General features: G+C 38.9%; 1 protein-coding gene across 8 annotated transcripts in view; it reads left to right on the forward strand.

The window, feature by feature from the left end:
- ARHGEF6 (Rac/Cdc42 guanine nucleotide exchange factor 6) overlaps nucleotides 1-27,844 on the forward strand; it is a 119,150-nt gene that overhangs the window by 67,267 nt on the left and 24,039 nt on the right. For all 8 annotated transcript variants that reach the window (XM_031660866.1, XM_021932724.2, XM_031660864.1 and 5 more), the window contains 3 exons: nucleotides 4,802-4,897; nucleotides 6,542-6,664; nucleotides 27,050-27,188. In XM_031660866.1, coding sequence (XP_031516726.1) covers nucleotides 4,802-4,897; nucleotides 6,542-6,664; nucleotides 27,050-27,188 — 358 coding nt within the window. The remainder of the gene's footprint in view (nucleotides 1-4,801; nucleotides 4,898-6,541; nucleotides 6,665-27,049; nucleotides 27,189-27,844) is intronic.

The raw sequence follows: 27,844 nt of genomic DNA on the forward strand, positions 1-27,844 counted from the left end.
ATTATTTCACCCAGGCAAATGTGAATGATAAAGAGATGCTAAAGTGTTTTTAAAGACAAAATGTTCAAACCTTACTCTGGTCTTAGAAATCTGAAGTGATTGTGTAAAGCCTGAATTGAAAGCTTCAGTTTTCATGAAAGAAAAGTAGTGACCATTTTTTAAAAATCCTTGTAGGCACAGCATATTTAACAAATAGTGGTAAACTGCATTTATTTGTTTTTATTTTAATTAATTAAATTTCACTAGAGATCATGATCAAATAGAAAATTTACCAGTCAGCCCATATAATGGAGAACAAAAACCTCTCTTTTTACCTTGGTAAGAGTTTACTATTGATAAACAGTTGCCTAAACTATCAGCTTCAAACTTAAATAAGTTAATATATTTGAGAAATTTGGCCAGGTGTGATGGCTCAAAATCCCAGCACTTTGGGAGGCTGAGGCAGGCAGATCACTTGACGTCAGGAGTCCAAGACCAGCCTGGCCAACATGGTGAAACCTTGTTTCTACTAAAAATACAGAAGCAAATTAGCTGAGCCTGGTGGTGCAACCCTGTAATCCCAGCTACTTGGGAGGCTGAGGCACGAAAATCGCTTGAGCCTGGGAGGCGGAGGCTGCAGTGAACCAAAATCACATCTGCATTCCAGCTTGGGAGACAGAGCAAGACTCCATATGAAAACAAACAAACAACAACAACAACAACAAAAAACCAAGCAGACAAAAGAAAAAGAAAAGAAAAAAATATTGTGAGAAAAATTCTCCCCTTTTCCAAATTATGCTTGTTTAGTTATAATGTCTTTTTTCTTGCTAAATTTCCTACTTGTTTATTCTCCTGGCACCATGGAAATCTACTTCAGTATGAAAAGATTTTCTATTCCTGTGTTGTAAGAGTTTAAACATGATCCATAACAAAGTGTTATTTGGGGCAGGCGCAGTGGCTGGCTGGGCACGTTGGCTCACGCCTGTAGTCCCAGCACTTTGGGAGGCCAAGGCGGTGGATCACTTGAGGCCAGGAGTTCAAGACCAACCTGGGCAACATGGCGAAACCCCATCTCTACTAAAAATACAAAATTAGCTCGGCATGGTGGTGCGCACTTGTAGTCCCAGCTACTCAGGAGGCTGAGGCAGGAGAATCGCTTGAACTCGGTAGGCAGAGGTTGCAGTGCACCAAGTTCATGCCACTGTACTCCAGCCTGGGGGACAGAGTGAGATTCCATCTCAAACAAAACAAAACAGAACAAAAAACAAAGTATTTTTTATTATTATCATGTGAAATATGAAGTGTTCTGTGAATCATAGTTCTTAGAGCTGAAGTAAATCAGTAAATCATTGGGTCTAGTATCCTGGGAGAAATGACTATCTCTATTGGATAGAGAAGAAGCTGAAGTCCAGACAAGTTTACTCCCTTGCCCATCACACAGCCAGTACGTGGCCAGGCTGGAGCCACTGTGCCCCCTGCTGCCAAGTGAAACATGCTTTCTGTTTTCTGGAAGTGACAGGCAGAGAAGATGGAAACTGAAGTGGTAACTCTGGGAGGGGAGATGGTAAGATTTTAAACGAAGGAGGGACTGATTAGCGATCAAAAGGCAATACATGTCCCACTGTACTCCAGCCTGGGTGACAGAGTGAGACTCCGTTTCAAAAAATAAATAGATAAATACATTCCTGATTCCTGTCCCTCTTCCAGTCTCATTCACAATCCCTAACCCAAGGGGGTGTGATTGGTGATAAGGTGAGGTGTGTGCTGAAAGGGGCTCAGGGATCTGGGAACGGTCATTTCCCAAGGAGAATATGGGTGCCGGTACAGAAGAAGGGAGAATGGTTCGGTTGTTGGGTGGCCAAAACATAGATCATCATAGACTGTCTTTTTCTCCTGTACTTGTATGTTGAAATTTTTTTCCACTTTAAGGCCCAATAAATGCTACCTTTTCAATGCAAAACAAACAAACAAACAAACAAACAAACAAACAAAAAAACAATACAAGGATTTAATGAGTTATTTTCCTTTGGCTAAATACTCAGTAGTGAGATTGCTGGATGGAATGGTAGATCTACTTTTAGGTTTGAGAAAACACTGTAGTGTTTTCCAAAGAGGCTGTACTAATTTACATTCCCACCAGCAGTGTGTAAGTGTTCCCTTTTCGCCACATCTACGCCAACATCTATTTTTTAAAATTTTATTTATTTATTTTTATTTTTTTGAGACGGAGTCTCGCTCTGTTGCCCAGGCTGAAGTGCAGTGGCGCGATCTCGGCTCACTGCAAGCTCTGCCTCCCAGGTTCACGCCATTCTCCTGTCTCAGCCTCCCGCCACCACGCCCGGCTAATTTTTTGTATTTTTTTAGTAGAGACGGGGTTTCACTGTGTTAGCCAGGATGGTCTTGATCTCCTGACCTCGTGATCTGCCCGCCTTGGCCTCCCAGAGTGCTGGGATTACAGGCGTGAGCCACTGCACCCGGCTGCCAACATCTATTATTGTTGACTTTTTAATAATGGCCATTCTGGCTGGGCGGAGGTGGTATCTCATGGTTTTAATTTGTATTTCCCTGATGATTAGTGATAGTGAGCATTTCTTCATATGTTGTTTGGCCATTTGTAAGTCTTCTTTTGAGAAGTGTGTGTTCATGTCATTTGCCTACTTTTTGATGGGATTATTTGTTTTTTTTCTTACTGGTTTGTTTGAGTTCTTTGGAAAAGAGTCAGGGCTGAGGAGGTGAGAGACCTGAGTCAGACCTGTACTGTTCCTAAATGAATTCAGAATGCAGTGATAGTAAGTTTCCATTACTTCTGACTGTCTTGTTGGCCCCAAAGTGATTTGAGCAAACCAGACTGACTATTATCTGATCGCGAAGGGGCCAGATAAGCCCCCAGTCAGGTTCAGATAAGGCCCCAACTTAAGTTCTCACTGCTCTGAGAGAGCAACAACGAGGGAAGTTGGTTGGCTAAAGGTTTCACTTTAGAATAGGGGTTTTCCAGCTTGTGATTCAGGATGGCATTACAGCAGAGGAACTAGCAGTTTTTTATTCTCTCAGAGTTACTGGTAATGTTTGTTTTGGTCTTCTTCCCTTTCTTTCTTAGTCAGCAAAAAAAATATTCTCTTGGGAATACTCCCCTGGTATTTTATATATATAATATACATATATAATATATTATATATTTAATATATATAATATATAATAAAAAATAATAAAAAATATAATATATTTTATATATATATATTTTGAGACGGAGTCTCACTCTGTCTCCCAGGCTTGAGTGCAGTGGCGAGATCTCGGCTCACTGCAACCTCTGCTTCCCAGATTCAAGCGATTCTCCTGCCTCGGCCTCCTGAGTAGCTGGGACTACAGGCATAGGCCATCACGCATGGCTAATTTTCTATTTTTAGTAGTGATGGGATTTCACCATATTGGCCAGGCTGGTCTTGATCTCCTGACCTCAAGTGATCTGCCCGCCTTGGTCTCCCAAAGTGCTGGGATTTCAGGCGTAAGCCACCACACCCGGCCTAGTATTACCATACACTCCAGGAGAAGAACATGTGGCAGACAAGGGCGTTTGTGTGTGTGTGTGTATGTGTGTGTGTGACAGAGTCTTACTCTGTCACCCAGCCTAGAGTGCAGTGGCACGATCTCAGCTCACTGCAACCTCTGCCTCCTAGGTTCAAGCGATTCTCCTGCCTCAGCCTCCCGAGTAGCTGGAATTACAGGCGCCTGCCACCACACTCGACTAATTTTTTGTATTTTTAGTACAGATGGGGTTTCACCATGTCAGTCTGGCTGGTTTCAAACTCCTGGCTTCAAGTGATCCACCTGCCTCGGCCTCCCAAAGTTCTGGGATTACAGGTGTGAGCCACCACGCCCAGCCCAAACTTGGCTTTTTAAGCAAATCTTCAGAAACGTTTTCTCCCAAAAAGTGGTTAAGAGCATGGACTCTGCAGCTAGAATGTTTTGGTTCAATTTCTGTCTTTGGCATTTCCTGGCTTTGTAGCTTTGGATGATTTGCTTAACCTCTCTATGCCTGGGTTTCCCCACCTGTAAAATGGAAATAGCCCTGGCATAATACCTACCTTATAGAGTTATTATAAGGTTAAAATGAGATTTTAATTGTAAAATGCTTGTGTAAGTGTTCAGTGCTCTATGAGTGTTGGCTCTTATTATTATTATCACTTACTGTTTGGTAGGGGAGGAATGGATAAGAACATTCTTCATACAGAGGCCCTGGATAAAGTGGTTCAGTTTGCCTTTATTTGACTTCACTCCACTCTAAAAACTTTATTTGACTTCACTCCACTCTAAAAACAAACAAATCGATACTATTTTTTCCCTCCTACTTCATCTCATAAAGATTTCCTTTAATTGATATGTGAGCATTTTAGTTTAGGAGAAAGTTGATTTTGCTATTTTTTCTTGTGTATTATATGAGCATATATAATGTCTTTCAATTACTTTTCCAGTTCATCCAGTGGAAGGTACTCAAGGGTTTTTTTACACTTATTCATAGCTATGATGTATTTTTATCTATTTATATACTTCAGTATTAAACACTTGTTTTAATTTACTCCTTGCTTTATAAAATACCTAAATGTCCCTTACGACCACTCCTTTTCTTTAGGATCATTATTCTTATTATATAAAAGAAAATCAAGGGGAGAAGCTTAAGAAGTTGCCCAAGACAATAGAATTGTTGTAAATTGAAAGGCAAAAGTTAAAATACAGGGATTACTTCCCTTGTATTTACCATATGTTTGCAAACTATTCGCCAACTAGACTAGAAGAGATAACTACAAGTACTGTATTTTTTTTTCAGTCTGAGTACTGTGGAGGTTACGTCTTTACTGGGAAACTTCGAGGAAGTATGCACATTTCAACAGACACTCTGCCAAGCCTTGGAAGAATGTTCAAAGTAAGTGTGGCATATTTCTGATAGGATAGCCAGCAACATTGCTGTTTGTGTTTTGTTTTCCTTTTACCTGTTGCGTTAGGTAAGGGCACTTCATAGTTAGGTATTTGTTACAGCTTTGAACAAAGTAGCAATACATAGGCAATGTAGTAGGTGGCAGTGTTCACAGTGTCAAACCACTAGTTGTGTATTAGAATTCTGTATCTCGTAAATTACTTTTGACTTTATTTAAAAATACCTGAGTTTGCTGTTTCTGGTCAGTATAAGAGACAAATAAGGTCTTTTTAATTTTTTAAATGTTTCTTAAAGTTCTGGGATACATGTGCTGAATGTGCAGGTTTGTTACATAGGTGTACATGTGCTGCGGTGGTTTGCTGCACCTATCAACACGTCATCCAGGATTTAAGCCCCTCATGCATTAGGTATTTGTCCTAATGCTCTCCCTCCCCTTTCCCACCACTCCCCGACAGGCCCCAGTGTGTGATGATCCCCTCGCTGGAGACACATAAGGTCTTAATTGACCATGAATGACACCTCTGGCACTGATTACATATTTTCTTTTGTACATTGCAAATTACTTGGAAAAGTCATTCAAATGATTCATTCAGTTTAACAGATTTGGTCTCTTTGAATTGCTCCTGATACTGTGTCTATTATATTAAGAGTTGAAACACACAGAAAGTGAGGGAAGGAAAAATATATCTTTATGTGAACCAACACATTTTTGATGGTTAGCTAGATTGTCCAGATGTTTAACTTCATACTACAGAGTGAACTATAATGATCATCAGGCAACATGTTTCTATAGAAAGACTAATTTTTCAAGTAGCTTATCTTGAAGAAGTTGGCAGCTTTCATCTCTACAGGGAAACTGAGATGATTACCTGTTATTTAAGCTTAATGGGACAGAGGTGGTTGTCCAGGGAGAAAGATGGAGAGGGCCCACACTAAAGGGACTTGAGGGACCAAGAGGGATCTATATTATTGATATGAAAAGATGTTCACTAAGCGAGAAGGGCAGATTGCAAACTAGATTAATAATCCTTATGTTTTCCATTTTATAGAGAAACATTAGAAAAAAGCCCAAGAAATATGTCAACATTTTTAGAGTCAGTATCTCCAAATGGTGGGAGTCTGAGAAATTCATTTTTCTTATTATGCTTTTCTGATTTTTCTACAAATGAAGACAGGTGGCTTATACTTTAAAACATTGATTTAAAAACTTTTGAGGCCACCCTGCCTAGCAAACACCAGGCCTCCAAGATTACATAATATTCTTTTGTGGTATGTCATTTTTGGATTTGATTAGTTTTGTCTGTACTCAAACTTTAGATAAATTAACCAAGAGTATTTTTAGTGTACCCAGCTAAATTTGAAAATAATCATCTTAAAAACAAACAAGCAACCGTACCTACTAATTCCAAGTAAGTATCTGACTCTATGTATTAGAACTATGTTTGGTGGCTAGAGTTTAAAGCAGTGGGCAAGAATATGAGTTTCATGGGTAAAATGGTTATAATATAGTTTCTCTTTTAACCTTGGCAAAATATTCAGAAGGCTTTCATGCTGCCAGATATAATTGGAATAATCTTCCTTTGCCTCCTGTTTCCTATTTTGCATTCTGTGTTTTGTCCATTTTATTTACAGGTTTCCAGAAAACCAGCAAAAAGTAGGAGGTTGTCTACTGAGTCTCATGCCTCATTTTAAATCTATGTATCTGGCTTACTGTGCAAACCATCCTTCAGCTGTAAATGTACTCACTCAGCACAGGTAAATAGTTAACATTTCCCCAACTAGGTGATTTTACAATGAGATCATTTCTTAGGACCACGTCATTTGGAAATCCAAGGTCTTCAGTTGGACTCTTGATTATCCCTGTTCATGATGCCAGGAATTGATTCATTGTTACATGGATTGATTGTTCATTAATCCAAGAAATAAATTCTTGAGCACCTACTATGTGCAAGGCCCTGTACCAGTTGATGGGGATACAGGAATGAACAAGGAGGAGGAGGTCTCTCCCCTCATGGAGCACAGAATCTTGAGGGAAATGCAGATATTAAATTAAACGTTGTAAACATGTCATATTATGAAACAGTAAATTAAAAGGGTTCTGTGAGACAACAGTAACATGATATCAACTTAGTGGGATGTGGAGAAAGGGTCAGAGAGGGCTTTCCTGAAGCAAAATTCTATTTAGAGCCTATCGTTTAGCTTTCCCTTGCCCCAATGAATGTTTTATCTGAGTTGCTGACACATAGCTAAACTGCATAGGTTCATCTCTTTTTGCCTTCCCTTGTCTGTGTAGAGAAAGTTTCAGGCAATGATTAGCTACAAAGCAGGTGTGAGCTGTGTGACAGATACTTTAAGCAAAGGGCTCGGATAATAATTATACATGACTATAAGTTGCTTCCGATTCATGATGAACAATAGAATAGTGTCTCCTTTAAGAATATGAGTCCTTGCAAGGGACCTAGATAAGTGCCACACCTCTCTTGCTCATCTTTAGCTTCTGACTACCCAACCCTGACACATTCACTGACACATTCATCTGGGCCAGAAAACTGTAGTGTAGGCTTGATGACAGAATTTTACCTTTGAAGTCATGTGCTGGAAATCCAGGTGGGACAAAAGCAAGTCCAACATAGAGACTCTTCACTTAACTTGGAGACTAAGATGCAGAATGGACATGGATTCTGGAAGCTGTTCAAGACTGAAAAGAATATTCTCTTAATCTGACCTAGATTTGAGCTCCCAGAGCTAGGCTAGAACATTAGTTGACACTAACCTCCAGAAATGACAGAAATTTTTTTTTTTTGTCACTCTTCTCAACAATCTTTATTTTTATTTTTATTTTATTTTATTTTATTTTTATTATTATACTTTAAGTTCTAGGGTACATGTGCACAACATGGAGATTTGTTACATATGTATACATGTGTCATGTTGTGTGCTGCACCCATTAATTCGTCATTCACATTAGATATATCTCCTAATGCTATCCCTCCCCTCTTCCCACTTCCTGTGTCCAAGTATTCTCATTGTTCAATTCCCACCTATGAATGAGAACATGCGGTGTTTGGTTTTCCGTTCTTGTGATCGTTTGCTGAGAATGATGGTTTCCAGCTGCATCCATGTCCCTACAAAGGACATAAACTCATCCTTTTTTATGGCTGCATAGTATTCCATGGTGCATATGTGCCACATTTTCTTAATCCAGTCTGTCACTGATGGACATTTGGGTTGATTCCAAGTCTTTGCTATTGTGAATAGTGCCGCAATAAACATACGTGTGCATGTGTCTTTATAGCAGCATGACTTATAATCCTTCGGGTATATCCCCGGTAATGGGATGGCTGGGTCAAATGGTATTTCTAGTTCTAGATCCTTGAGGAATTACCACACTGTTGTCCACAATGGTTGAACTAGTTTACAGTCCCACCAACAGTGTAAAAGTGTTCCTGTTTCTCCACATCTTCTCCAGCACCTGTTGTTTCCTGACTTTTTAATGATCGCCTTTCTAACTGGTGTGAGATGGTATCTCATTGTGGTTTTGATTTGCATTTCTCCGATGGTGAGTGATGGTGAGCATTTTTTCATGTCTGTTGGCTGCATAAATGTCTTCTTTTGAGAAGTGGCTGTTCATATCCTTCGTCCACTTTTTGATGGGGTCGTTTGATTTTTTCTTGTAAATTTGTTTCAGTTCTTTGTAGATTCTAGATATCAGCCTTTGTCAGATGGGTAGATTGCAAAAATTTTCTGCCATTCTGTAGGTTGCCTGTTCACTCTGATGGTAGTTTCTTTTGCTGCAGAAGCTCTCAGCTTAATTTAGATCCCATTTGTGAATTTTGCTTTTGTTGCCAAGCAGCTTTGGTGTTTTAGACATGAAGTCCTTGCCCATGCCTATGTCCTGAATGGTATTCCTAGATTTTCTTTCTAGGGTTTTGATGGTTTTAGTCTAATATTTAAGTTCTAATCCATCTTGAATTAATTTTCATATAAGGAGCAAAAGAAAGGATCCAGTTTCTAGCTTTTACTTATGGCTAGCTAATTTTCCTAGCACCATTTATTATTGGGAATAGGGATCCTTTCCCCATTTCTTTTGTTTTGTCAGGTTTGTCAAAGATCATATGGTTGTAGATGTGCGGTATTATTTCTGAGGGCTCTGTTCTGTTCCATTGGTCTATATCTCTGTTTTGGTACCAATACCATGCTGTTTTGGTTACTGTAGCCTTGTAGTATAGTTTGAAGTCAGTGTGATGCCCCCAGCTTTGTTCTTTTGGCTTACGATTGTCTTGGCAATGTGGGCTCTTTTTTGGTTCCATATGAACTTTAAAGTAGTTTTTTCCAATTCTGTGGAGAAAGTCATTGGTAGCATGATGGGGATGGCATTGAGAAATTTTGGTTCTTGTCCTGGTTTATTAAGGTGCAATATTTATTGGCTTTACAAAGATGTTATGTAAGGACATTTTAAAGGTTGAATTGCAGTAAGTCCTGTTTGAAGGTCAGTTTTATTCCTCTGATCAAATTTTGAACTCTTATGGAATAGCAAATATGGAAATTGTAGTTTAAAGAAAGAGAAGTCATGAACTTGGAATTTTTAGGCAAGTGGCTCAACTGCTTATAGCTGACATTAGCTAATAATAGCACTGACCATGTGCCAGGCACATGATGTAAAAGCCTATGAGGGAGTTGTTATTATTGCCATCTCTGCTTTACAGATAAGACATTGGAAGGCTTAGGTTAAGTAATGTGCCCAAGAACTCAGAAATCTTAAGTGGTTGAACCAGAATCTGGGTCTGTCAGACTTCTAAAAAATGTTTTTATTAAGATATATATTTTATCCACAGAAAGAATAATATAAATGCAAATTTAAAGGATCACAATAAAATGAGCACCTGTGTATCTACCACCCAGCTTATGCAATAGAAAGTTTCCTTTCCTTTTCCTTTTCCTTTTCCTTTCCTTTCCTTCCTTTCCTTTTTTTTGACAGAGTCTTGCTCTGTCACCAAGGCTGGAGCACAACTGCAACCTCCACCTCCCAAGTTCAAGTGATTCTCCTGCCTCAGCCTCTAGAGTACCTGGGATTACAGGCATGCACCACCACATCCAGCTAATTTTTGTAGAGATGAGGTTTCACCATGTTGGCCAGGCTGATCTCGAACTCCTGACCTCAAATGATCCGCCTGCCTTGGCTTCACTTGACAGAGCAAGACTCCGTCTCAGACAAAAAACAAAACAAAACGACAACAACAACAAGAAAAGAAAGTCACTGCACCAATTTATTTTCTCACTATCTGTGTATGAGGGTTTCATTTTCTACACACCCTCACCAAACATTTGTTATTGACAGTCTTTTTGATTATAGACATATTAGTGGATATGAAGTGGTTTCTCATGGTGAGATTGATATGCATTTTCCTCAGGAATAATGATATTGAGCATCTGATATGGTTTGGCTCTGTGTCCCCGCCCAAATCTCATCTTGAATTGTCAACCCTACATGTCGAGGGAGGGACCAGGTGGGAGGTGATTGGATCATGGGGGTGGTTTCCCCCATGCTCTTCTTATGATAGTGAGTGAGTTCTCACGAGATCTGATGGTTTTATAAGGGGCTCTTCCCCCATCGCTCTTGCTCTCTTTCCTGCCACCTTGTGAAGGAAGTACTTGCCTTTCCTTCGCCTTCCACCATGATTGTAAGTTTCCTGAGGCCTCCCCAGCCATGTGGTACTGTGAGTTGATTAAACCTCTTTTGTTTATAAATTACCCAGTCTCAGATAGTATCTTTATAGCAGTGTGAAAATGGACTAATACAGCATCTTTCATGTACCTACTGGAAGTTCGTATGCCTTCATTCAAAGAAATGTCTATTCAGATCCTTAGCATGTTTTTAAATCAAGTTATTTGTCTCTTTATTGAGATATAATTTAGATAACATACAATTCACGATGTTAAACTATGCAATTCAGTGGTTTTTAATATATTCACAAGATTATGTAGCCATCACCACTGCCTAGCTCCAGAAAAACCTGTCCCCAGTAGCAGTCACTCCTTATTATTAATGGCTAATGATGTTGCACATCTTTTCATCTTGCTTATTGGCTATTTTAATGTCTTCTTTGGGAATATGTCTATTTAAATCTTTTGCTCATTAAAAAAAATTCAGTTAGCTGTCTTTTCATTGTTGAGTTGCAACAGTTTTTTATATATTCTGGATATTATATTCTTATCAGATACATGTCTACCTTGGAGATACTGTGCATTTGGATCCAAACCACTACAGTGAAGTGAATATTGCAATGAAGTGAGTCACATTAAATTTTTGGTTTCCAGCTGAATATAAAAGTTGTGTTTACACTCTACTGTAGTCTATTAAGTGTGCAATAACATTATGTCTAAAAAACCAAGGTACATTCCTTAATTAAAGAATACTTTATTGGCTGGGCGTGGTGGCTCACGCCTGTAATCCCAGCACTTTGGGAGGCCGAGGTGGGCAGATCACTTGAGGTCAGGGGTTTGAGACCAGCCTGGTCAACATGGTGAAACCCCGTCTCTACTAAAAATACAAAAATTAGCCAGGCGTGGTGGTGCATGCCTGTAATCTCAGCTGTTCAGGAAGCTGAGACAGGAGAATCGCTTGAACCTGGGAGGCGGAGGTTGCAGTGAGCTGAGATCGTGCGACTTCACTCCAGCCTGGGTGACAGAGCAAGACTCCGTCTCAAAAACAAAACAAAACAAAACTTTATTGATAACAAATGCTAATGGTCATCTGAGCCTTCAACAAGTTATAATCTTTTTGTTAGTGGACAGTTTTCTCTTAACGTTGATGCTTGCTAAATTATCAGAGTGGTGGTTGCTAAAGGTTGGAGTGGTTGGGGAAAATTCTTAAAATAATACACCAATGAAGTTTGCCACATCGATGGATTCTTCCTCTCATGAAAGATTTCTCTGTAGCACGTGATTCTGTTTGATAGCATTTTTACCCACGGTAGAACTTCTTTCAAAATTGCAGTCTTTTCAAACCCTGTCACTGCTTTATCAACAAAGTTTATGGACTACTAAATTCTTAGTTGTCACTTCAATAGTGTTCACAGCATCTTCATGACAAATAGATTCCATCTCAAGAGACCACTTTCTTTGCTCATCCATAAGAAGCACCACCTCATCTATTCAAGTTTGATCATGAGATTGCAGCAATTTAGTCACGTCTTTAGGCTCCACTTCTAATTCTAGTTCTCTTGCTGTTTCCACCACGTCTGCAGTTACTTCCTCCACTGAAGTCTTGAACCCCTCAAAGTTGTCCATGAGGGTTGGAATCAACTTCTTCCAAACTCCTGTTAATGTTGAAATTTCGACCTCCTCTGCGAATGTTCTCAATGGCATCTAGAATGGTGATTCTTTTCCAGAAGGTTTTCAATGTACTTTTCCCAGATCCACCAGAGGACTCACTATGGCAGTTATATATAGCCTTCTGAAATGTACTTCTTAAATAACAAGACTTGAAAGTCAGAATTACTCCTTGATCCATGCACTGCAGAATGAATATATTAGCAGGCATGAAAACAACGTTAATCTCCTTGTACATCTCCATCAGAGCTCTAGGTTGACCATGTGCATTGTCAATGAGCAGTAATATTTTGAAAGGAATCTTTTTTTTTTTTTTTTTTTTTTTTTTAATCTGAGCAGCAGATCTCAGCAGTGGGCTTAAAATAGTAAACCATGCTGTAAACAGATACGCTGTTATGTAGGTTTTGTTGTTTCATTTATAGAACACAGGCAGAATAGATTTAGCATGATTCATTTTTAAGGGCCCTAGGATTTTCAGAATGGTAAATGAGCACTGGCTTCAACTTAATGTCACCAGCTGCTTTAGCTCCTAACAAGAGAGTTAGCCTGTCTTTTGAAGCTTTGAAGCCAGGCATTGACTTCTCCTCTCTAGCTATGAAAGTCCTAGATGGCATCTTCTTTTAATAGAAGGCTGTTTCCTCTACATTAAAAACCTCTTCTTTAGTGTAGCCACATTCATCAGTGATCTTAGATCTCCTGGATAACTTGCTGCAGCTTCTCCATCAGCACCTGCTGTTTCACCTTGCACTTTTATGCTAAGGAGATGGCTCCTTTCTTTAAACTTCATGAACCAACTTCTGCTAGCTTCAAACTTTTCTTCTGCACCTTTCTCACCTCTTCCAGCCTTCATAGAATTGATGAGAGTTCAGGTCTTGCTCTGTATTAGGCCTTGGCTTAAGGGAATGCTGTGGCTGATTTGATCTTCTATCCAGACCATGCAAACTTTCTCCATACAACAATATGGCTGCTTCGCTGTCTTATCATTTGTGTGTTCATAGGAGTGTCACTTTTAATTTCCTTCAATAACTTTTCCTTTGTATTCATAACTTGGCTGACTGGTGCAAGAAGCCCAGATTTCAGCGTATCTCAGCTTTTGACATGCCTGCCTCACTAAGCTGAATCATTTCTAGCTTTTGATTTCAAGCGAGAGACGTGTGACTCTTCCTTTCACTTGAACACTTAGAGGCCACTGTAGAATTACTAATTGGCCTGATTTCAATTTTGTTGTATCTCAGAGGTGGAGTAGTCAGAACACACACAACATTTACTGATTAAATTCACTGTCTTATATGTGCATGGTTCATAGTGCCCCCAAACAGTTACAATAGTGACATCAAAGATCACTGATTACAGGTCTCCATAACAGATATAATAATAATGAAAACGTTTGGAGTATTGTGGCTGGGCGCGGTGGCTCATGCCTGTAATCCCAGTACTTTGGGAGGCCAAGGTGGGCGGATCACCTGAGGTCGGGAGTTTTAGACCAGCCTGACCAACATGGAAAAACCCTGTCTCTACTAAAAATACAAAATTAGCTGGGTGTGGTGGTGCACGCCTGTAATCTCAGCTACTTGGGAGGCTGAGGTAGGAGAATCGCTTGAACCTGGGAGGCGGAGGTTGCTGTGAGCTGAGATCGCGCCATTGCACTCCAGCCTGGGCAACAAGAGCAAAACTCTGTCTCGGGAAAAAAAAAAAAAAAATTTAAAAAAAGTTTGGAGTATTGTAAGAATTACCAAAATGTGACACATAGACACAAAGTGAGTACACACTTTTGGAAAAATGGTACCGATGACTTGCTCACCACACAATTGCCACAAAACTTCAATTTGTAAAAAATGCAATTATCTGTGAAGTTCAATAAAGTACAGTGCAATAAAATGAGGTGTGCCTATATATGATTTGAAAAAATGTTCTTTCATTTTTTGGGTTGTCTTTTCAGTTTCTTGATGGTGTCCTCTGAAGAACAAAAATTCTGATTTTACATTTTAATTTTGATGATGTCCAATATGTTGTTTTGTTGTTGTTGCTTGCACTTTTGGTGTTATATCTAAGGAATTATTGCCTAATCCAGGTCATGTAGATTCATGCCTATTTATTTTCTTAGAGTTTTATAATCTTAGCTTTTATATTTAGGTCTTTAATTAATTTTGAGTCAATTTGCACATATGGTTCCATTTTATTCTTTTGCATGTGGATATCTAGTTGTCCCAGCACCATTTGTTGATTTCTATTCTTACAAATTGAAGTTGTGTTTTATGGCCCATAATGTGGTCTATCTTGGTGAATGCTCCATGTGAGCGTGAGAAGAAAGTGTGGCTGTTGATTAATGAAATATTCTACAAATGTTAATTAGAACCACTTGATTGATGGTTCTATTCAGTTCAACTGTCTACTTACTAATTTTCTGCTGCTGGATCTGTTGATTCCTGATAGAGGGATGTTAAAGTCTAACCACAATAGTAGATTTATCTCTTTTTTCAGTTCTATCAATTTTTGTTTCATGTATTTTGATACTCTGTTGTTAGGTGCATTTACATTAAGGATTATTATGTTTTGTTGGAGAATTTGCCCTTTTATCATTGTATATTTTTCCCTCTTTATCCCTGATAATTTTCCCTGATCTGAAGTCTGCTTTGTCTGAAATTAATATAGCTAGTCCAGCTTTCTTTCAATTATTGTTAATAGGATATATCCTTCTTCATCTCTTTACTTTTAATTGTCATAGATTAAAATATATGTTGTAGACAAAATATAGTTGAGTCTTGCTTCTTAATCCTCTCTGACAGTCTCATTCTTTTAATTGGCATATTTAGAAAATTCACATGTTAAGTGATTATTTATATATTTGGATTAGTATCTACCATGTTCGTAACTGTTTTCTATTCATTGCAATTGTTCTTTGTTTCTTTTTTACCTCCCTTTTTCTGCCTTTTCTATTTTTAGTAAACATTTTATATTATTTTATTTCCACTTTCCTCTTAGTATATTATACTCTCTTTAAAAAATTTTACCAGTATCCCTAGAGTTTATGTCATGTATTTACAGCTAAATCTAACAACACTTTCACATAACACTACACCATTTCATAGGTAACTTATAACAGAATATTCTCAATTCTTCCCTCTTATCCCTTATAATATTATTGTAATTCATTTCACTTTTCCATAAAGTAAAAATCACCCAATACACTGTTGCTGTTATTACTTTGAACAGTTATCTATAAAATCAATTAAGAATAAGAAAAATGAGGCCAGGCGCAGTGGCTCATGTCTGTAATTCCAGCACTGTGGGAGGCTGAGGCGGGGATCATGAGGTCGGGAGATCGAGACCATCCTGGCTAACACGGCGAAACCACGTCTCTACTAAAAATACAAAAAAATTAGCCGGGCGTGGTGGCGGGCACCTGTAGTCCCAGCTACTCGGGAGGCTGAGGCAGGAGAATGGCGTGAACCCGGGAGGCAGAGCTTGCAGTGAGCCGAGATCGCGCCACTGCATTCCAACCTGGGCGACAGAGCGAGACTCCATCTCAAAAAAAAAAAAAAAAAAAGAAAAAGAAAAAGAAAAATGAAATATTTTGTTATACCTGCATTTATTATTTTTCTGATACTTTTATCCATGTATATCCAAGTTTTGTTTGTTTGTTGTTTTTTAACCTATATCACTTTCCTTCTCTCTGAAGAACTTCTTTTAACATTTTTGCAAGGCAAGTCTTCTGGCCACAATTTCCCACATTTTTTGTTTGTTTGAGAAAGTATTCGGAATTCTAGGTTGTCATTTTTTTTCCCTCAACACTTTAAATATTTCATTCCATTCTGTTGTTTGCATGGTTTATAATGAGAAGTCTGATAGAATTCTTATCCTTGTTCCTCTATAGGTAAGGTGTATTTTCCTCTCTGGCTTCTTACAAGGTTTTCTCATTGCTTTTGCCTTTCTGCAGCTTGAATATGAAATGGCTAGGTGTAGATATGTTTTGCTATGTATCCTGCTTGGTGTTCTCTGAGATACCTGGATCTGCGGTTTGGGGCCTGTCAATAATTTTGCAAAATTCTTGGCCTAATAGGCTCAACATTTTAAATATTTATTCTCCTTTCTCTTTCTTTTCTGTGTATATTCCCATTATGCACATGTTACACCTTTTGTACTTGTTCCACAGTTTTTGTGTATTCTCTTCAATTTAAAAAATTTTTCTTTACATTTAAGTTTAGGAAATTTCTGTTGACATATCTTAAAGCTCACTGTTTCTTTCCTCAGCTATGTTTAGCCTATTTATTAGACTATCAAAGGCATTCTTCATTTCTGTCACAGTGTTTTTTATGTCAGGCATTTTCTTGTGATCATTTCTTAGTGTTTCTATCACTCTGCTTACATTACCCATCTTTTATTACATGTTGTCTGTCTTTATCCATTAGAACCTTTAACATATTAAGTATAGTTATTTTGAATTATTAAATTCCAAGATCTGTGTCATATCTGAGTCTGATTCTAAAGCTTGCTTTGTCTCCTCAGACTGTTTTTTTTCTTGCCTTTCAGCACGCCTTGTAATTTTTTTGTTGGAAGGTAGACTTGATAAATTAAGTAATAGGAACTGAGGTAACTAGGTGTTTACTGTGAGGTTTTCTGTTAATCTGGCTAGAATCTTTCCTGTGTTTAATGTTTGCTATAGCTGTAAGTATGAGGGGCTTTAGATTTTTCTTGTTTCCTTTTCTTCTCCCTTATTAGCTTTGACCTCCCTCCCTCCCTTCCTTCCTTCCTTCGTCTCACTGTCTCCCAGGCTGGAGTGCAGTGGTGCGATCTCAGCTCACTGCAACCTCTGCCTCCCAGGTTCAAGCAATGTTCATGCCTCAGCCTCCTGAGTAGCTGGGATTACAGGCATGTGCCACCATGCCCGATTAATTTTTTTGTATTTTTAGTTTAGACAGGGTTTCATCAAGTTGGCCAGGCTGGTCTCAAACTCCTGACCTCAAGTGATCCACCTGCCTCAGCTTCCCAAAGTGCTGGGATTGCAGGCCTGAGCCACCGCGCCCGGCCTATCTTTGGGTTTCTTAAGAACTCCTTCTTAAATAGAGTCTGTGTCTTGCAGATCCCTCCCTGTTATTATATATTGGGGCCCTGTCAATGTGGTGATATGGTGTTGGGAAGGGGATACATTCTATAATGTTATGAACAAGTCTCAATTTTTTAGTAGACCTGAGTCCCTGGAAATTGACCTCCAGAAGCAGTTCTTAGCCTTTTTTAGTCCTCTCACATAGGGCAGGAAGATGAGAGAGGGCTGAAGCTGGCCTATTGTACCTTCCCCAGGTCATATAAGACTTGGCAACATAGTTTCCCTTTGTTTTGGACAGGCCTTTGTTTTGGAAAAGGTTCTGGGATTATTTCAAAATGGATGCTCCACCCCGCCCCCACTCCTACCCCAAAACGTGAGAGGATTTTTCTCTGATCTTCACTATGAGAACATTTTTGGGTTTTTGGATCCCAAACCCACAAAAGTGTTGCCCCACCTCCTCAAGATGGTTCTCCAGGAGTTTTTAAATCTCAAGCTGGGGTCCACATTCAGACTTCAGGAATTCATTAAAATCACTATGCAGGTGTTCCTGCCAGTTACTGGGTCCAGTGGCTTCTGCTTTAGAGAAGCTAATCTCAGCTGTAATTCTCTGTATTCACTGTCTCTCCAGATTTTGAGGTGGTGATTTTTTCTGTGATCTCAGTTCTCAGTAAATCTAAGAAAAGTCATTGATTTTCAGTTTGTTCAGTATTTTTAAAATTATGACTATAATGTGATGACTTCTTTTTTTTTTTTTTTTTTTTTTTTTTGAGACGGAGTCTCGCTGTGCTCCCAGGCTGGAGTGCAGTGGCCTGATCTCGGCTCACTGCAAGCTCTGCCTCCCGGGTTCACGCCATTCTCCCGCCTCAGCCTCCCAAGTAGCTGAGACTACAGGCGCCCGCCACCACGCCCGGCTAGTTTTTTGTATTTTCAGTAGAGACGGGGTTTCACCATGTTAGCCAGGATAGTCTCGATCTCCTGACCTCGTGATCCACCCGCCTCGGCCTCCCAAAGTGCTGGGATTACAGGCTTGAGCCACCGCGCCCGGCCAATGTGATGACTTCTAAGCTCTTTAGATGTCAGAGCTGAAATCAGAAGTGCTTTAATGATTTTTTCACTATATTTTAATTTTCTATTATTTTAAACGTTTTTGTTATAAATATTCTCTACAATATTTCACTATATTTTGGGGTTTCTTTCAGTGGTTACTCTAAAACTTTCCATATATATCTTATGAGAATGGACTTCATTTTTTATGCTAACTTAATTCTGGTTATATACAAAAACGTGATTCCTGTATAACTGTTTCCTCTTCCCTTTTTGTTATTATAAATATTAACTCCATATATACAATAATACATGTTATAATTGTTATTTAATTTTATGTCCATTAATACAACTGAGAGAAGAAAAGAAAGGAAAAATATATTTATAGTGTTTGTTATATTAACTTCCTTATTTACCATTTCTGTTTCCCTTCACTTTTTCCTGTGAATTTGTGTTACTATCTGGTGGTATATTCTTATTCCAATAGACCTTTGCTCCCACCCATCTCCTTCATGCTGTGTTTTTCAAATATATTAAATTTATGTGTGTATAGGTCCAACAATGAAATTATAAAATTTTGCTTTGTCCAATTGCTTTTATATCAGTTAAGAGAAGAAGAAGCACGTATTTATACTGTCTTTCATAATTGCATATTTACCTTTATTGGTGCTCTTTGTTTTACTATGTGAATTTAAATTTAAATCTGGGTTTACTTGCTTTCAGCCTGAATGTCTTCATTGAGTGCTTATTGTAAGATGGATTTTTTAGAAAGGATTCTCTCAGTTCTTGTCTGGGAATGTTTTCATTCCACCTTCCATTTTGAAAGATAGTTTGGATGAATACAGAATTCTTGGTTGGCAGTTCTGTTGAGTATGTCATCCCACTGCCTTCTGGCCTCCAAGATTCTGATGAGAAATCAGCTGTTAATATTATCTAGGTTCTCTAGTTCATGACTAGTTGTTTTTATCTTCCTGCTTACAGTTTTCTCCTTGACTTTCAGGATTTTTATTATAATTTGGGCATGGACCTCTTTGCATTTATCCTACTTGAAATTCATTGAGCTTCTTGTATGTGTGCGTTGATGTTTTCCTCAAATTTAGGATTTTTTAGTCATTATTTCTTTGCATATTTTTTCTGCTCCATTCTCTCTCTCCTCTCTTTTTTAGTACTTCCATTATGCATATGTTATTTTGCTTAAAGATTTTCCAAATTTCTCTGAGGCTCTATTCATTTTTCTTTATTCTTTTTTCTCTTTTTTTATATTGCATAATCTCAATTGATGTATTTTAAGTTTACAGATTCTTTCTTCTGCCAGTTCAGATCAGCTGTTGAGCCCCTCTAATGAAATTTTAAATTTCAGTTATTTTACTTTTAAACTCTAGAATGTTCATTTGGTTCTTCTTCTTTCTTTTTGTTTACAATTTCGATATCTTTATTGATGTTCTCTATGTGGTGAGACATTGTCATCATAGCTTCCTTTACTTCTTTAAGCATGGTTTCCTTTTGTTCTTTGCACATATTTATAATGGCTACTTTGAAGACTTTATTAAGTCTGACATTTTGTCTCTCTTACTGACAATTTCTATTGTTTCTTATTTGTGTGAGTTACACATTCTTGTTTCTTTGTGTGCCATATTTTTTTTGTTGTTGTTGAGAACAAGGCATTTTAGGTAATTTTAGATTTCACAACTGTGATACTGATTTCATTCCCCACTCTCTGGGACATGTTTCTGTTGTTTTTATGTGTTTATTTAGTAACTTGATTGGACTATTTTAGTGAAGTCTATTTCGCTCACAGTGTACAATCTCTGGCATCACTCTTCAGAGGGCACAGCCTTGGTCAGCCATGCAGTCACTCTGGAATGACAGTGGTCTTAGCAGAACTCTCTTTGACTGTCTCACTCCCTGATCTCTCTTTTAAGCCCCATTGGTATCACACCCAGGTGTTAGGCTCTCCTAATTTCCAGCTGATTGGCTCTAATGTTTTAGACAATTTCGTGGGGGCATAAATTGCTTCACCATCTGATCTAATTAAGTTCAAGTGGAGACAGTTTTTGAGACCAGACTTTGAGGTTTGTTCTGATCCTTCTTAGCACTTCCTAGCTGTCTCTTTCCCTGGCTCTCTCTCTGGTGACCTAGCTGGCCTATAGGTTAGCTTTTTGCACTTAAGTGACAGGAACTACCTGCCTCCTTTTATTTGCTTACTACCAAAATCTCCTTTGTTTTGGCATGAGCCCTTATGCTTGAATATCCCCACATGCCCTTTTCCAAATAAAACAAATTTCTTCATGGAGAGCTTCAGAATTCTTCTGTTCCCATGGACTGTGTCTCCCTCTGGAAAAAATCTCACTACTCTGGGAGCTGGGAAGCATGGGTACCCTCTGGTTACCTCTTCCAGCTTGCCTTTTCCAGCATGGAACTCTCTACCCTACACTTGGGCTGGGGTGAGGGTGATTGGGCCTACCCTCCAGCCTGTGTAGTGGCTGCGTGAAGTGAGCTTTTGACCTCTCAGGCACGCTCACCAGGAATTTAGTCTCTTTTACACAGAGTTGAAGGGGAGAGATGTGCTGATGGCCTGTCCCTCCTGGCGAGATATCATATTTTTTGACTGGTAGCTGAGAGGCCAGGGAGGCCTCTCTTCTTGGTCACAGTTGCCCAGAACGGAACTTCTGTCAAACTGAATTGGGAGGAGGGAGAAGAGGGAGAGCTGGTCATAGCTCAAATGCTGTAAATTCTCCCTGTTCTTACTGAGTTTTAGTAGATTTTCCTGAAAATTTTTTTTTTCATTTATCTTATATCATTAGGACAACTTCTAGATATTTTATTTATTTTTATTTTTATTGGTTTTTTAGAGACAAGGTCTTGCTCTGTCACCCAGGCTGGAGTGCAGTCATACAATCATAGTTCAACACAGCCTTGAACTCCTGGGCTCAAGCAATCCTCCCACCTCAGCCTCCTAAGCAGCTGTGACTACAGGCACACACCACCACACCCAGCTAATTAAAAAAAATTGTAGAGACAGGGCTTTCACTATGTTGCTCAGAGTTTGCTGGTCTCAAACTCCTGGGCTTAAGTGAGCCTCCTGCCTCAGCCTCCCAAAGTGCTGGGATTACAGGTGTGAGCCACTGCGCCTGGCCTAAATGGTTTTCACCTGTTATGCTTTTTTTTTTTTTTTTTACTGAGTAGTACGTCCAATGAGTCTCATGCCACCATCTCAAAAGTGGAACTCCTTACTGTTTCCTTTTACATCCTGTGCCCCTGCCTGATCTGAGCCTAAACTTTTTACCACTTTTATAATGTCTCACTTCACAATTCTACCACTTAGAGGCTGTTTTACCCAAGGTGATTCACTTCACTTCTAAGCCTTAATTTCCTCACTTGTAAAATGAGGGTCAAACCACCTACCTTGTAGGATTGATATGAGGATTAAATGAAATAATGTATACTAAGCACCCAGTACAGTGTCACCATGCCCCATGTGTCCTTTAAACATTTTCTACCTACCAGCTACTAGTTTCTTTTTAGGAAAAAATGTAGAAAATATTTCAAGCATACAAAGAACAGAGATAATATAAAGTACACCGATGTAGATGCAGTTCAAGTGCTGTGTGTCCTCTTCAATATTTCCTGCTCTTCTCTCCCTCACCAGAGTGGACCACAGTCCTAAATTTGTTTTTGTCATTTCCAGGAATGTTTTCGTAATTTTCTACATATCTACAATAAAGAAAAAATGATTCAGAGACATTTTTTCGTTTGATGAATACATAAATGTCCTGTATGTATAAGGGCAAATTCTTTAACACCAATAAAATGAGCACATGTTCTCCTTTTGATATGAAAACAGTATTCTGGATGAATACTGGAAAGAAATGGTTTACCTCAAGTGGCAGACTTTCTGTGGTGTTTAGAGAAGTTTCCATTGTAACTCTGTGTGTTAAAATGTTACTGACTACATTTACCTATGTTAGGAATTTAATTTTATAATTAAAATTAAGTAAAGGTTCCCTCAAACATTATGGTTTAAAGTTTGTTACACAGTTGATTTAAAAGATTCTCAACTTTTTGGTGAAGTATAATGCCCTGTTTAATTTTAGTTAATGGTGTTTTTGAGAATTTTACAGTATCCCTTGAAATGATGGAAGACTCAATGGAGTCCTCATAGAACTAAATTTTTATCTTACTGGTTTATTTACAGGTAAAAGGGATGAAAATTAAAATACTTGAGGTTTTTCTCACATGTGCTTTTAATATAATCTCAGCTATTTTACATGCATCTAGGTGGCAATTTATGCTGACCTATTAAAGGCAAAGCACAGTGAAATGAAATTCATAGAAAATTCACATTAAACATTTTTTAGATGAAGATTTCAGCTAAAATAGGGACATTGGTGGATTTCTGTTCTTTCCTTGCTGAAGCTGTAATGTTCAGGTGAATTTCTTTCTTTCGGCCTTTAGGTGGCAGTACCATACCAGGAATGCTCATAACAATTGGCCCTGAGAAGGGATCCAGCCTTAAAATTGTATGATTGCATGCAGGTGTCTTGTTAAAAATGCAGTCGTGTATGGCCTGAATTTGGATATGTAATCAGACCCCAACCTTGATGTGTCCCCATATTTGCATATCTTTGAATGGCCGCTCTAGTATTTTGTTGTGCCCTGGGTAAGGTCTTTCGGGATTTCCCCTCCCTCTCCCCTGCTAGCTTGCTACGGTAGCTCCTGTTTCTTCCTGGGAATAACCTCTCTTTTACAAAAATACCCTCTTCTCTCCTGTGCTTGCTTCAGTGTGGCATTTATCCTTTTCACGAGGGAGAGGGTTAAATGAGAGATCAGAGGGAAGAGGAGTTGGTGCTAAGACAGATCCGGACCTCACTTCCGTCTCTGCTGTGGTGTGCTTTTGCTCTCCTTAGTTCTCTTCACTCTTTGTTTACCATGGTTGCCAGCAATGAAGACTTTGAGAACCCCCCTCCCCCGGCCAAAAAAAAGTTGTGTACTCGCTCTGGGGACAAGGAGCACAGAAACAATTCTGAGCCTGGGTTCTGTTCTTTTCTGTCTTTGAAGGACCAGAGAAGGGAGCAAGTAAGACTGATAACAAACCAAAGGTGGTAGGGACAAGGCCAGGCGCGGTGGCTCACACCTGTAATCCCAGCACTTTGGGTGGCCAAGGCAGGTGGATCACTGGAGGTCAGGAGTTCGAGACCAGGCTGGCCAATATAGCGAAACCCCATCTCTACTAAAAGTACAAAAATTAGCCGGATGTGGTGGTGTGCGTCTCTAGTCCCAGCTACCCAGGAGGCTGAGAGGCAAGAGAATCGCTTGAACCCTGAAGGCGGAGGTTGCAGTGAGTCAATATCGCACTAGTGCACTTCAGCCTGAGCAATAGAACAAGACCATTCCAAAAAAAAAAAAGGAGTGGGGACAAAAAAAGAAGCAAAAGACGCACACCACCTAATCTCTGGGGCTGGATAAATGAAAAAGAGAAGAAAGGGAACCACTAAATCCAGTGTGAGTGGCACTCTTGAAATTTTCCACTGGCCAGAGGCTGTGGCAGCCAGCTCCTCTTGCCTCACCTCCCCTTTTGGGCCACAGTGATTTCCCCCGAAAGGACTGTTGGGGGAGTAATTGAGGTGGAAAGGAGGAATCTCTGATCTGCTAGGTAGAGTTATGATCATTCAAATTAGAAACCTATACAAAGATGCCACAGAAACACTTCTATATGAGATGGCTAAGCTCTGTAGCGTTATTGTAGTATACATAATTTTCTTCAGTTTTCCAGTCCAACCCAGAATATCCCAGAGCCCCATCCACCATGCATTCTATGAAATAAATGTGTGTTGTTTTAAACAGCATTTATACACTGAGAACTGCTTCTATTGTATCACGCCACATATACAGAACATGTTAAGCTTGAAAAGCAAGTCTTAATCCACTGCTGTTTCAAATGGGCTGTATAAAATTAAAAACTGCATTTAAAAGATTGTTCTTTGGTATAATAATATATATTTATGTATTATATTTGTGTATAATGATACTAATTTGTGTATTATGTTTATTTGGCTAAATAAAATGTGTCTTTTAGGATCTATTTATCACAGACAAAAGGCATTTTAGGACAATTTTGTTCTTTTGTTGCCCTAGTAAAATTATCTTTTCTGAAGAACCAGTGTTTTAATCCAAGATAGTGATCTCATGTTGTATTGAAATAAATTTAAACTCTTTTATAATATTTAGCAAGCCTAGAAGTTAGAATGCTGCATGGAAAGTAATAATAAAGTACACATTAGCATTTGCTTTTAATTGCTGTAACTCTTGCATCAATTAGAGTAAAACGTTGAGGATGCGGGCAGTCATTTAGTCACTGAAAGAAAAAATAAAACTTGCTTACTAAATTGAAAATAAATTAGAAAAATGATTTTCTCCAAATTACTTTTCTACTCAAATGCACTCCAAACCTGAGTTATTTCCCTAATTATATTTTATATGCAATGAATTTTTAAACCTCTTTATGCACTTTATGCTCTTGGTTGGCAATTAAATATCAATTGAATTTCCATTAAGTTGGAAACCACAGGTACTGGTAGTTTTTAAAGATGTGATTTTAGCAAGGTATTTGTCTTGGGATAATAATAATAATAATGCATCCATTGACTAAAGTTTACAAAATACTGTCCTTCAGAGAGCCAGTATGGTATCCTGAAAAGACCTGAGACTTTGGCTTCAGACCTGAGTATGAATCCCACTGTAGCCACTTACTATCACTCTTCCTCTCAGCTTTCTCATCTGTAAAATGGGGAGAACACCTATGTTGAAATGTTGTTATCATTGAACAAGAGTGAATGCATGTATAATTCTTAGCATGAAATAGTAGCGTTAAAACCCCCAATATTTAATCTTTGCAATTTTATTAGGAAGTAGATTTTATCTCTCTTATAAACATGAGTCAGTTGAGGCTCAGGCAACTCATCCAGGGTTGCCAACTCTGTTTTATGACTCCAAGTCTAGGACATTTCCCTCCTTTTGGCTACTTCTGGAACAAGACTACAAAAACTGATAAAAGGATTAGCAGCAGGGTGGGTGTGGTGGTTCATGCCTGTAGTCCCAGCACTTTGGGAGGCCGAGGTGGGAGGATTGTTTGAGCCCAGGAGTTCGAGACCAGCCTGGGCAACATGGCAAAACCCCGTCTCTGTAATTTTTTGTAAGTTTAATAAAAAGGTTAGCAGCAATTGCTAGATATGACCTCTCATATGTGATCTAGACTCCATTAAGGCAGCCATTCCCAGCCCTTATTTTCTCTGACATACGTGCCACACTGGGCTGCTGTTGCGTTAGCTGAAACTCCATCTTTTCTCTCCTGCTCAGAAAAACCCACGAAGGGAGAGTGTGGGTGGGTGTCTATAATTAATAGGGATAACCTGCAATCCGCTCTGTTTCCAGCCTCCCAGTACTTTATTACTTACAGCAAGTTTTTGGAACACACTTCACACCTTATCGCAGCACACCACAGTTGGGAACCATGGCATAAAATGTGTTCTAGGGAGAATAAGTAGGTCGCTTTGCAGTAGGGGTTTCCTGCTGGGGAGTAGTGAGAAAGATGGTGGAGCCAGTAGGAGTCTAAAAAGTCAAGACTTGATCTTGTAGGCACTCAGAGCTTGGGTAGGAAAGCAGTGAGGCTAAAATGGTAGTCTGCAGGACCTGGGAAAAGCCTGGAAGCCAGGAAAACAGTTGGTCTATTGAAGTGAGCCAGATGGGATGAGCTGAAGTCCTGAACTAAGGCAGTGGCAGCAGGAATGGGAACAAATCAACAGATCCAAGAAGATTTGTGACTGACTGGATATGCATGGCCAACCAAAGAGGTAAAAGGGCCATGTAATAAAGCAGAAGTTTCAACATATACTGACACTTAGGCAGTAGCTTTCCTTCTCTAAGTATATTTTGCTTAAATGTGTATTAAAATGATCTTGCAGCCCCAGGACTCAATATCCCTGTTGGTGGAAAGTAAACAATCTGGAACGGTGCTAAACAGCAGAGAAAGCACCGGCTTAGAATTAGACATTTACAACACACAGTTCATAAAATATTAATACATTTTTTTCATCAAGTTACTGCCTTATGTAAGTGTTTGGTTAACCTGCTGCACTGGTTTTAGATATTGGGCTAAGTGACTTTGTGGTTAGTCATACAAACATGCTGGTATCTAAATGTAGGAAGTGATTCTAGAACATTACAAGTGGGTGATACAACCTTGTGGATTGTTATCTTTAGGCACCTGACCAGTCCATAACTAGGACGTTTGAAGTGATTAAGAAAATCTATTTTTTAAATTATACTTTAAGTTCTGGGTCATCTGATACACTGTATATCTCATGACCATGAATGTAGGCTCCTTAAGGGTGGGGATTTTTTTGTTTGTTTGTTTACTGCTGTAGCCCCATCAGAGAACAGAGCCTGTCACTTAGTAGATGCTCAATCAGCAATTGTTGAATGTATGACACCAGGAATCACGACTGTCTGGCTCACCAAAGGAGCCCTGATGCTGATTTTACAGAAGGAGCTTAATAAAGCGTGATTTAGTTGAGCCAAAACAAATTGAACAGCGTTTGGACTAGTGAAACGCATTTTTATTTGGCTTTATGTTGTGTGAAATACAGTAAAATAATTTTAGGTTGATAATTCTTTACATGAGATATTCAGCAGTAACAAAACTATATTTGTTCTTTTGCTAGTGATGAGTTGGAACAATTCATGGAAAATCAAGGTGCGTCGAGCCCAGGTATCCTCATTTTAACAACAAGCCTCAGCAAACCATTCATGCGACTGGAGAAATATGTTACTCTCTTGCAAGAGTTGGAACGGCATATGGAGGTAAGGGAAGGTGAACTTTTTCAAGCTCCTGTGCCAAGTATGATCCTGTGCTCTGGAGGACGCAGCCAATTTGCCTCCAAAATGGCCTTGCAGAGGAATCAAGGTCTTGGATTCAAAGTTTACTTTATCTGTTCTTCCCTCCTCTCAGGCTTCTAGTTTTCCTCTTTATGCAGCAAAATAAGATCCTTATTCTTTGCTACTAGGTATTAATGATCATTTGCCCTTTTCGCTCTTCTCTTCCAAGCCTTGGTCCTGTGGCTTCCCTTAAGTCTATGCTTACTTGCTAACTGGGGTTTTCTTTTGCCCTCTCAGTAGTTTGGTCAAAATCCAACTAAGAAATCTTCTCTGGTTCTGGTATATTAACCAACTTTATCGTGGGAGATAAAGCAAAACAACATCAGAATGTACAAAGAACAAGTTCACTATAGACAGGAATATTTATCTGTAGAATTCTGCCATTGTTCAATTTCCTGACTCTGGATGACAATGGAAGATTCTGGTATTCCTTAAAGACCAATGAATGGGTACAATATTAGTGGTATCTCTCTACACATCATGCATGTACATCAGAGTCCCTCCACATTTTTATTTATAAACCTACAGTTTACTTGCAACTCTTGTAGCATAGCTGTAATCTTTTCTAAATATTAAGATTT

Source organism: Papio anubis, chromosome X (genome assembly GCF_008728515.1).
Source record: "Papio anubis isolate 15944 chromosome X, Panubis1.0, whole genome shotgun sequence".
Classification (NCBI taxonomy): domain Eukaryota; kingdom Metazoa; phylum Chordata; class Mammalia; order Primates; family Cercopithecidae; genus Papio; species Papio anubis.